Here is a 12,551-nt window from a genome sequence, read left to right on the forward strand (position 1 = left end):
TGGCTGTCTCTTTGTAAAATCTGTCCAGCTGGGGGAAATTGTCGTGACTTTCTTCCAGAAGCTGACTTAAACATACATCATATGTCATACATATTAGACATACGTATGACTTAGAAATTAACTGTTTAAAGCAAATGTCTACACTGAGTGTTGGCAATAAAGACTCTACTCTGGTAAAGAACTGTGGAACATATTCAGGGCAATAACAGTAGTTCTTATAGATTAACCCCCCCCCCAAAACAAAAACAGAGAGTAAATGAACACTGATGTGTTAGCTGACATTTTATTTTAGCTGTGCAAAGCAGCAACTGCATTTTCATAGTAAACCAACAGAATGTTTTTTTTTATTAATAATGCTGTTATTGCTACGTGAAGGCTTTGTGTTATGTGTTTTTGCCTTTTATACCACTTAGCTACCACAATTAGTCAACTATTTTGACCAATTTTTTTTTTTAAATAAAGATTGTAAAGTATTTCATTTGGACTTTAATAACACAATAATCAGCACATTATGTCAAACAAAGATGCACAGATGGATTAAACAGTGTAATATATATGGTGTTGCATTGACAATGCACAATGATTTGGTCCTCAGAACATCAACTTGGGGCAACCGGGCATACTGTTGTGATTCTGTGTACATTATTAGAGGAGGAGGAAGGCTATAGAGTGAGCATGTGTGTGAGCTTCTCACATTTCTTTTGAATACAGCAACAAGAGAAATAAACAAGAATAACAAGAGAAAACTGGTTATTTAGATCCCCACACTCAAAAAAAATAACAATTTGAATGAACATAAACAAAAATCATGGAAAGGATTTCCACGTGATTAAATTGCATTTCTGAATTTCATGCAGCTCTAACATGATATAATTACGTTCACCTTAGAAACAAGAAATTTTTCTGTTCCAATTACAAGTTAGACTCTTGTAAATGTAACAACCACCCAATTTACTTATTTTTTTAATGCATAAGCTATACTGTGACAGTACGGTTACTTCTTTGGTGGTTTCATATATAGCCAGGGGTTTCAGACTTTGGATGAATTGGCATGAAGTTTTTGTCCACTTCAGTACTTCAGAAGCAACAGCATTTCTTTTACTTATCCTTACTTCCTACTACAGATGTGGCTTGTGCAGGTATAAGTAACCAAACAGTGAATAGCTAGAGGTGGGACAGCAAACCTTACTGGCCTTAAAAGGCCTGGTGCTGATTTGAGATGTGGTGCTTCCATTTAGATGGTTTTGCTGTGAACAGACATCATGAAGTCAAAGAAGCTCTCCATGTAGGTGAAACAAGCCGTCCTTAAGCCATCTGAGAAACTGCAATACCGCTCCAATATTAGGAGTGACAAAATCTATAGTTTGGTACATCCTGAGAAAGAAAGCAAGCAATGTTAAACTCAGCAATGCAAAAAGACCTGAATGTCCACGGAAGATAACAGTGCCATTGAGAGCATCCTCACTGGATGCATCACCACCTGGTATGGCAACAGCACCGCCTACAACTGCAAAGCTCTCCAGCGAGTAGTGCGGTGCTCTGAACGGATAATTGGAGGTGAGCTTCCCTCCCTCCAAGACATCTACAGGAAGCGCTGCCTGAGGAAAGCGGGGAGGATCATCAAGGACTCCAGTCACCCCAGCCATAAACTGTTCAGACTGCTTCCATCAGGAAGGAGGTTCTGCAGCATCCGGTCCCGTACCAGCAGACTGAGAGACAGCTTCTTCCATCAGGCCATCAGACTGCTGAACACGTCATAGACACCTCAGCTTCACTACTGGAACTTTAACATTATGCACTCCATACTGTACAGTAACGCCACTGTTTTGCACATGTCTCACTCTGTATATTTTATTTTATTTATTTTATATATTCTATTTATTGTTTACTCTATTTAATTTGTAAAATATGTGTACACACACACACACACACACACACACACACACACACACGTAGAAAAATATTTAGTATACACATCCAGAAATGCATATACTATTATATATTGTACATATATTTATTAGTTTCAGATGTAGCCATTCTTGTATTTTGCTTGTTTACATTATTGTATTTTGCACAACTCTGTTGCTTGTGAAGCTCGCACACAAGAATTTCACTCACATGTGCTGTACCAATGTACCTGCACATGTGATGTGACAATAAAAGTGATTTGATTTGATTTGATTTGGTGGATGATCAAAACAGAATCGAAGAATAAAATAGAATAGCCCTTTATTTTTATTTTTTAGCCAGAATTCAGTTACACTCCTAGACAAAGAGGTTGTAGTAAAGCTCTGATTGTCGCTCCTTTGTTTTGTTTGCAAGGGATATGGTGTTGATGATAGATGGAAGCGGGTTCTTGTTTTCGCAGCTGGAAGCGATAGTCAGTCCTGCATTTTATTTTTTCTCCCTGCACCGTCTGCGTCACTTGCTGTTCCAGACAATTACCCATGGTGCACCCAGTGGTCTCGCAATCTTGGGTGGGATACTGTTGATCCAACTTGAAGTAAAGTCCGGGTTCAGGCTAAGGCTGATGTTTATCAGTTTCTGATGATCAGTGCACTTCAGGAAGATACAACAAAAAGGAAACAAAAACACAAAAAGTGCACAGTAATTAGAAGCGCTGTGGTGCATCCGTACATCCGTATGCAGCGTCATCTCATCTTCATATCCATTGTGATTAGAGCAGAGCGATATGACCAAAAATATTTATGCATTAAAGTTATATAAACTTTAACAGTGCAAATGCAAATTTCTCGCTGACAGTTCAACCAAAAGGCATTTCCAGTGGAAACTGGCCGACATATCCTCAGCATAACCATGTATAATATCCACAACACTTAAAAAGAGGTTATACACACACAATATGGTAATATTATGTTGAAGCACAGTACGTATCACTCTGCGAGGCTCCTGCCTGCGATAGCCGTAATGCTCCGACAATCCATCAAGCGGTGCGGGTTCGTAGCTTAGAAAAAGTCGTACTAAAACATTTGACAGATTTTCGAGCGCCGTGTACATAAAATCGTTTCGAGGTCAGTAAACACAACCAGAGTTCATACATAAGTCACACGGGATTATAAGGGGATCTGTCGACTTTCAGAAAAATCAAAGGATTGATTTTAAGTGCCGTATTTTCCAAAAAACATGGTAATAACGACGGCCTGCTAGCATGCGCTACCAAAAATAGTGCTTTGTTGTGTATCTGATGGACAAAAGCCAAACCAGTTCCACACCACTGAAGTTGCAGCATTTTTACAAACCAGTTCTGGTTCATCTGTTTCATTCAACGATCCGCTTTCGCCCTTCTTATTCTCCGTCGCCGCCATGCATTTTCCGCCATGTGCGTATGAAAACAAAGGCACTGCGCATGTGCATTTTACCCAAATTCTATTGCGATATTTCATTTTCTTATTATTGCCCAACATTATACCGGTATTACTGTGAACGGTATGATATAGCCCAGCCCTAATGGTGATGAGAAACTGCTTCACAACATCCAACAAAGTGAATATAGTGGATATCCAAGTCTACCATAAAAAGAAGACTGCAGGAAAGGAAATACAAAAGGTTCACTGAAAGTTGCAAGCCACTCATAAGCCTAAAACATAGATAGAATAGACTGCACTTCCAAAAAAAGCTGAAACAATGAAACAGCTCTTCAGTGTCATTTTTATTCATTGTGGCAATGTACAGAACTAAATCCCTCCAGCCCATGGAGGAATACATTAGCTACATATTAAGACTTTGTCAGATATTTTCTCTGCTGGTCACATATTGCATACCTCAGCCCTGACGTGGGTCATGAAGAGTTAGAAGTCCCTGGGCTTTTTGCGTGAGAACCTGTATTCAGGGACAAATACTAAGGTCAGAGAGCCATCGGATCTCATTTTAGGGTGAGTATAGGGTCATTTGATCCTTACAACCATTGCAAGAGCTTGGTCCATGGCAATAAGTTGGACTTATTCCCGGTGGGTGTTGGACTCCACCAGAGATGGACTTTGTCACTGATTGTGTTCATGATTGTGTTCATGGGGCAGGGATAGCTCAGTAGGTAAAGTGGTCGCCCCATGATCGGAAGGTCGGCGGTTCGAATCCACTTAACGGCTACCCTGAGCAAGGTACCGTCCCTACACACTGCTCCCCGGGCGCCTGCTTAGTGGGCTGCCCACTGCTTCACTGAGTGAATGGGTCAAATGCAGAGAAAAAACAAGTAATTTCCCCATGGGGATCAATAAACTATCCATTATTATTATTATTTTTTTTTTTTTTATGGACAGAATTTCTAGGCATAGCCAAGTGGCAGAAAGTGTCTATTTGATCTCAGAAACTTGTCACAACTCAAAGCACCTCCAAGTTCAAGGCCATGGTCCTCAGCTGGAAAAGGGTGGAGTGCTTGCTCCTGGGAGAGGTGTTCCTGGCAGGTCCCACAAGGAGGAGACCCCTGGGGCAGACTCAGGACACACTGAAAGGTTATATCTTTTGACTTGCCTGGGAACACCTTGGTGTTCCCCTGGAAAAGCCGGAGGAGGTAGCTGGGGAGAGGGAGGCCTGGGTGTCCTTGTTTCTCTATCCAAATTTGAACTTCCTACAATTATTCAGCTATCTTCCATAATTACTAAGTTAAAGTCATCATCATGTCTTTTGGATAAAAGAACAAGCTGATGCTATGGTGCTCTGAAATTTATTCCACTGCTTCATCCAAAGCAACAAGACAGACAAAGTTTTTATATGATTTAGCATTATAGAAATGAATTCTAAAATGCTAAACGCCTATATACATTTGAATTATTATTGCAAAGTTTGCATTGCATGACTAAGTGTAATTGATTCATACTTTATGCATATTGTGGTCCCTGTATATTGCGTCTTGTATAAGGATTGTACACCAGCCCATTGTCAAAGGGAAAACTACAGAATCCTGATTATAGTTAGCTGGTTTTATCTTTATCTATATTAAAGGAAATTGAAACCTGAACAGTCCAAGCTATATCTAACAGTGAAAGCACCAAGCAACCGTGGGTTCTCCCTGGAAATGCCTCATATTAGACTGCATTCCTTATGTGAAGCATTTGTAATGCAGTCATAAAGTTATGCACAGATCATGGTCAGACCTTCTGAGAGATGGAGTAATATAAATATCTGAGATCAGCTGAAGTGGACTCACTGCTCTACATCCAGTTACAGCTTGCCACTTCCACTGGAGAGTAGTCATGGAGGCAGGTTAAATGAATAAAGGCAAACCTGTAATCACTGATAAAAAATAAAGATAAAAAAAGAGTAGAAGAAACACACAACCTCCTAAGTAAAACAAAACAGGAAGACAGACCAGAAGTAGAAAGACCAATAGAAGAACAATATGGCCAAATTTACTAACAACATCAAACCCTATTTTGGTGTTTAAAAGGCCAATTTTGCCCACAGTAAACAGTGTCTGAAATGAATGGACAATGGAGTTGCGGTGGAGGTGTGTTCTGAGGGGAGGTGCAGCGGGCTTGAGGGACAGTGCCAGGGAGGCTGTTAGGGCAGCTGACAGCACTTAAGTAATTGCGGTCATGCTACTTCAGTGACGCCGAAGAGGAGAGGGAAGTGTAGGATGTGACAGCTCGAAAGCTGCGGCAAAGCACAACACACAATAAAAGAGTTCTCACAGCTGCTGTGTGTGTTCTGGGTCCTAACTGTTCACAGTGGTGCCGCAAGATGTCTGATCCACAGACTGTGCAGCCAGTGCATGCCCTGGCTCAGTTGTTGGCAGAGCTGGGGGCTATGCACCGGGAGCAGGGAGCGGCCCAGTGCAAGCAGCTAGAGGTGCTGCATGACTAGGCTGAGCGGCAGACACAAGTGTTCGAAAACCTGGTCGCTCTGGTGCCTCTTCTCCGCTGTTTTCGCACAGGATGACCAAAGGGGGGTGATCCACAATCCTTTCTGGAGGTTCTCAAGGTCACAACTGCAATCACCCTGTCGTCGATGTTGAGGTGTGACTTAAATGGTGTTTGCAAGGCTATCCCAGACCAGGCGGGTCTGTTCCTGGAGGTCCAGCAGCGCCGGGGGGGTTATATGGTGGTGCAAAACCGACCCTTTGCTTATCCCCAATTGCTGTGGGATGGAGTGATTGCAGCCTGGCCTTTCACCGGGAGAAGCACAGCTGCTCGACCTGATCATGCTGGAGCACTTTATAGATGGGGGTGGGGTGGGAGGCAACGCCAAATTCTGGCCCAGAGGAAAAGGCTTCCCAGCAGTCTCCCAACACCTCCGGCCACTGAGGAGTGCCTGCGATGTAATACTAATCCATTCCTCTCTGCTGCCTCTCCCCAGGTCCCGGCGGCTTCGGGCATTGCACCTGACTCACTGATGGTTGTACAGATGTCAGGGCATGAGTGTTGATGGTACGGGACACCTCCTCCATGAGTGTCTGTTACTGGAGGTGGGTCAGGTGTTCTGCGTCGCCGGGCCCCCAATACCTTCCCTCAGTCCAAAAGGGATGGCTTTGTTCTGTTCAGGTGCCTGGGGGGGTACACGTCAGGCTATGGTGGACTTGGGCTGTATGCAGACCCTGGTCCACCAAACTAGTGCAGAGTTACTCACCAACTAACAAGGACCCTTTGTGGTCACACGGCGAGTGGGTAATGTTGAGTATGAAGTGGTGCAGTCAGACAGGGGAGGAGCCACAAAGGGGGTATCAGCTTAACCTCCTAAAAAGCGTGGAGAGATGGTGATGCCAAATTCCACCATTCCCACCTCTACCACCATCTTACATAGGCCCAGAGAGCAGATTTTCTATGGTTTGTGACATGCCATTATTTCTTGTAGTTTGTCAGGATTTTTAATATATTTGGAATGAAAGGGGGAAGGTTTATCACAACAAGTGGTAGATGTCTCAAAGTTGTGAGCACAGTGTTAGGCTCACTCCTGTAATACTACACTGAGTCTTCAATCTGCAGAACTGAACTGAACTGAACCTGGAGTGTCAGAGTGAAGGAGGAAAATCCTGACATAGGCATCCAGACACAAGTATGTGTCTTGCTTTAGAAGCAGCCAAATTAGTTTTTACAATGCGCGATGGGTTTGCAGTGTCACACAACTATTAATGGGATTGTGTTAGAGTAATGTCTAAATTACACAATTTGTATTACTGATATTAACTAGTACCTATAGGCTCTCATATGCACCTGTATATCCGTGAAATCCTCAGGTAGAGGTTTTTTGTCTGTTCCAGGGGTCCACCTGAAAACTAAAAGGGACAGAGCCCCGAGGCTCTGGAACGACCTGCCCAAGGAAATCAGGTCGGTGGAGTCAGTGACTTTCTCCAAGTCATATCTTAAAGCACACTTTTATGATAACAAAGATTTTGATTTGCTTTGAATTGTCTTTTTATTTCCTGTATTTGATACTTTTGCTTTTTTAAGCAGTTTGTACTGTGCTTTCTATATAGAAAGAAACACGTAAACATACAGAAAAGAAAAAACTGATTTAGTGACTTGGTAGGCAGAGATTAGGATCTCTATTCAGTTCAGTTCAATTAATTTTTATTTATATATTTTACCAAATAGTCACCTTGAGACACTTTACATTGTGAGGTAAAGAGCTTACAATAATACAGTCTGACACGTCACACAAAAAGAATAAGTGTATAAGTGTACATAGTGTGCATAATTTGTTTGTCATAATCAAGTTACACTGAGCAAAGATGGAAAGAGAAAGTAAAGGGGATTCGCTCTCTTGGCACCAAGAGTTAGTGCTGTGTCATAAAAACTTTGGCTTGGATACTTAGCTGTAGAAGATTTTATCAGTGTTATTGTAGGGTCTTTACCTTATAATATGAAGCGCATTGAGGGCACTTTTGTTGTGATTAATAAATATTAATATAGATCAAATGAAATGCCTTGAATATCCCATTCTTTTGAAAGCTTTCACTCATGAACCTCTTCACCCATTAAAATATAAAACATTAAAGTGAAAAATAGATGGATACATTTTATACTGTAATCACCATAAATGAAGAACAGTGAACAGTTCTTCATTCATCCATTTCAATCTAATCTAATAAATAGATACAATATACAGAAAAAAATATTCTTGTGTATTAATTTCCACATGTGGATGTTATTTCTGAGACTGGTGGAAAATGGAAAATGTTCAGACTTCTATTTGAATTGTGAGAATGACTTACAGTTTTCGAGTACTTACACAAGTGGAGGAGTTCAAGTATCTCGGGGTGTTGTTCACTAGTGACGTTAGAAGGGAGCAGGAGATCAACAGACAGATTGGTGCTGTGGCTGCAGTGATGTAGCCTGTTGTAAAAGCGAAACATCTCAACTTACCGGTCGAGCTACATCCCTACCCTCACCTATGGTCACGAGCTATGGGTAGTGACCGAAAAAAATATGAATTATTATATAATTGTAACCCACATAATAGCAACTATAATCCACATAATTCCCTTAGGGTTTAATAAAGTATGATGATTCTGATTCTGAAGAAAGAGATTGCGGCTACAAGCGGCATTTTTAAGTTTCTTTGTTATAAATTCAACATCACCTCACAAAGTTGGCAGATGCCTTAACACCAATTTTAATAACATACTCTGAAATGCATACTTTTAAAAAAAACTGGATTGTAACAGTAATTTAAGAATCAGACAAATCTTTTGTGGCATTCAATAAGAACGTTTTAGAGACAGGTAGAGATGAGGGGGGCTGCTTGTCAACAGATGTGTAAAAATCACAGGCATATTGAGGATATTTGGGCCAGGATTTGGAAGTCACTGCCCTTTTGTGGGGATCGGAGAGCTGTTTGAATGGTCACCTAATGTGTGACAAAAGAATCTCCTGTGATGCTAATAACAGTCTGTGCACTCTTACCTTTGGTCTTAAAATTACTGCAGCGATTTACCAGAGATGTCCAGAGGGCAGAGTAAAAAAAAAAAAAATACAGGTGTGTAAACATACACGGCAGACCCAGTGGCATTTTGATGCTTTTTATTAAAGCTTTGACGGTTGCTGTCCACAATACTCAGAGCTGCAGCTCTCCCGCTGCCCGCTCAACACTATCACAACAACACAACCACAGGACCCAGTACAATATTTAATTCGGTGGGGCGTGATTGCGGATGCCGTGCAGGTGCGTCCACCTCCTCTGCACGGCACCGCAGGCCACGCCCCGCTACATACCCCCATCGCCCGACTGAGGCCGGGGAACCATCCGGCCGAACGTACTCCCCCCACCGCGAGCGGGAGAGGGGATCCGCTCGAACCATCGGCGCCCCCGGGCCCTGGCCAAGCGACGGGGAGTTGTGAGTTCAAGTGGCTGCCCGCGAACCCAGCAGCTTCGGCGAAGCTGGTCCAGAGGTCAGCCACGTGGCAGGTGGACGCGGCGCGGTCGGTACGGTCGTGCGCCCCGGCTCGCAGGCAGCTGGGCAGATGTCCGGCAGGCACCGGCCTCTGGTGGAGGTGAGGCCGCTCTGCTCACCCTGCTAACCTCGGGCTTCGGTGGCGCGGACTCCCTTAGCACGGGCACCACCGACTTATCCCGCGGCTTCTCCGCCCCTCCCGGTGGGAGCAGCTCACGTTCCCCTCGCTGCGCCTCCGCCGCTGCCCCTACCGGCTGGAGCGGCTCCTCGGGCGCCGCCATCGCCGCTGCCCCTACCGGCTGGAGCGGCTCCTCGGGCGCCGCCATCGCCGCTGTCTCTCCCGGCTGGAGCGGCTCCTCGGGCGCCGCCATCGCCGCTGTCTCTCCCGGCTGGAGCGGCTCCTCGGGCGCCGCCATCGCCGCTGTCTCTCCCGGCTGGAGCGGCTCCTCGGGCGCCGCCATCGCCGCTGTCTCTCCCGGCTGGAGCGGCTCCTCGGGCGCCGCCTCCACCGCTGCCGGCTCCGCCGCCTTCTTCCGGGGCGCAGGAACGGGCACCGGGCCCTGCAGAGCCCCAGCGGCTCCTACGCGAGGTGTGGGGACAGGCGCTGTGGCAGGCTGCGTGCTAGCTGGTCGCAACCTGGGGGCCGGCACTGGCGCCTGCACGGACTGGATCTCCTCCACTCCAGCGCCATTGGGGAGCGCCGGTGGGGGTGGTGGTGGTGTCGGGCAGGACCGGATCAGCGCCGCCAGATTCTCCATTCTCTGCAGATGGCGTTCAGTCTGGTCCTGCAGCTCTTCCCGCCTGCGGCGCCACACCGCCGCCTGCTCCTGCTGCGTGGCCGCCAGCTCGGCCACCATTCTCGCCAGCTCCTCCCTCTGCTGGCCCACTCCTGGATCTGCCGTGCCTCCCGTCCTGGGTTTCGGCACCACTGTAAACATACACGGCAGACCCAGTGGAATTTTGATGCTTTTTATTAAAGCTTTGACAGTTGCTGTCCACAATACTCACAGAGCTGCAGCTCTCCCGCTGCCCGCTCAACACTATCACAACAACACAACCACAGGACCCAGTACAATATTTAATTCGGCGGGGCGTGATTGCGGATGCCGTGCAGGTGCGTCCGCCTCCTCTGCACGGCACCGCAGGCCACGCCCCGCCACAAGGTGATTCACAGCAGGCAATTTACTGCATTTTAAAATTATGCAATATATAAATTACTGGTAAAACTACTGTTAAGACATTTAATTTTAAGATAGCTACATAATATATTTAATAAATTGTGTTATTAAAGAGTTTACTGTTTGCAGAGTCATTTATTAATAACTATTAATTCTCTTTCCTGTCAGCACATAGAGTTGTTGTACTTACACCTATCTAAATAACTAAATAGATACTGTAGATTGGACATTTGTGGGACATGTACGAGTTGGAATGTCCATATATGTCCCTTTTTAAAGCGCAGAATTTTTTCCAGAGTGCTGAAACAAATCACAAAAGTGATATTCTAAGATTAGCAGCAGACAACCTAAATAAGCAGACATAACTGATGTTGCCAATAATGGTGAGGGTTACCAATAGGGTCACTGACCTTGTTAATCACCTGAAATGTTTAAAATAAAGTTTCACATATTTCTGTAAAAAATACACACACATTGTTGCATAATTGGAGAGCATTTCAATTTCAGTTTTTGCATTTTGTATAAGAATACTGGCAGTGCAGTTATAATAACCACATTCTGTAGGTGAGAGTAACTTCCAGTGTTTTTGCTTTCTTTTCTGTTTGTCCATTTGTACACCATAGACGAGTTTTATTAAGCAGTGAAATTGATGCTACAAAATGAGTGTAAAGTTGATCTACTAATAATAATGTTTTTATGCTTTCATGTTCAGGAACACAAGTCAGCAATAATCACAGTGTGCAAGCATCACTTTCTGTCTTCTGTCTTGCTTATTAAATGTGCACAACATCCAGTTTATTTGCTGCAGGCAAATATCTAAATCACTATTATATAGAAAGGCACAACACTATGATTCTGTTATAATTATAGAATCCCTGAACAAAGGTCTGCCTGTAAATGAATGCGCATTCACACCGTTCCCAATGGTGAATACACAAGACATCCATCCATCCATCCATCCATCTTAATCCGCTTATCCAGGGCAGGGTTGTGGGGGCAGCAGCCTAAACAGAGAATCCCAGACCTCCCTCTCCCCAGCCACCTCCTCCAGCTTGTCTGGGGGAACACCAAGGCGTTCCCAGGCCAGAGAGATATAATCTTTCCAGCATGTCCTGGTTCTGCCCCGGGGCCTCCCCCCGGTGGGACATACTCAGAACACCTCACCCAGGAGGCTCCCAGGAGGCATCCTTGTCAAGGCAAGGCAAGGCAAGTTTATTTGTATAGCACAATTCAACAACAAGGTGATTCAAAGTGCTTTACAGAGACATTAGAAACAAGAACAAATAAAAAGCATGATTTAAAATTGAATAAAACAAGCAAATAAACTAACTAAGTAATTAACAAACAAACAAACAAACAACAGTATATAAAATCAAAACAGATAAAATCAGAACAGTAGATAAAATCAGTAGTTAAATGTAAGTTTTGAAATTTAAGCTTAAAGTGTGGATTTGGTGCTTTATTCAAATGCAGCTGAGAACAGGTGAGTCTTCAACCTGGATTTAAATAAACTGAGTGTTTCAGCTGATCTGAGGCTTTCTGGGAGTTTGTTCCAGATATAAGGAGCATAAAAGCTGAATGCAGCTTCTCCGTGTCTGGTTCTGACTCTGGGAACTGATAAAAGACCGGATCCAGATGACCTGAGGGATCTGGAAGGTTCATACTGGGTCAGGAGGTCACTGATGTATTTTGGTCCTAAACCATTCAGAGCTTTATAGACCAGCATCAGAACTTTAAAGTCTATCCTCTGACGGACAGACAGCCAGTGTAAGGACCTCAGAGCTGGACTGATGTGGTCCACTTTTTTGGTCTTAGTGAGGACTCGAGCAGCAGAGTTCTGAATGAGCTGTAGTTGTCTGACTGATTTTTTAGGTAGACCTGTAAAGATGCTGTTACAGTAATCAAGCCTACTAAAGATGAATGCATGGACTAGTTTTTCCAGGTCCTGTTGAGACATCAGATCTTTTATCCTTGAAATATTCTTGAGGTGATAGTAAGCTGACTTTGTTATTGTCTTAATGTGTTTT

The 12,551-nt window shown here is 44.1% G+C and overlaps 2 protein-coding genes across 2 annotated transcripts in view; one reads left to right on the top strand and one right to left on the bottom strand.

The window, feature by feature from the left end:
* LOC309694163 (disks large-associated protein 1-like) overlaps nt 1-12,551 on the top strand; it is a 160,339-nt gene that overhangs the window by 54,801 nt on the left and 92,987 nt on the right. The gene's annotated exons all lie outside the window — the stretch shown is intronic.
* Nucleotides 9,346-12,551, bottom strand: part of LOC309694714 (uncharacterized protein) — a gene marked incomplete at its 3' end in the record, with an annotated part of 515,021 nt that continues 511,815 nt past the window's right edge. The window contains exon 2 of the mRNA XM_082514923.1: nt 9,346-10,274. Coding sequence (XP_082371049.1) covers nt 9,346-10,203 — 858 coding nt within the window. The 5' untranslated portion in view covers nt 10,204-10,274. The remainder of the gene's footprint in view (nt 10,275-12,551) is intronic.

The sequence above is a fragment of the Aulonocara stuartgranti genome (assembly GCF_965226115.1).
Source record: "Aulonocara stuartgranti genome assembly, chromosome: 18".
Taxonomy (NCBI): domain Eukaryota; kingdom Metazoa; phylum Chordata; class Actinopteri; order Cichliformes; family Cichlidae; genus Aulonocara; species Aulonocara stuartgranti.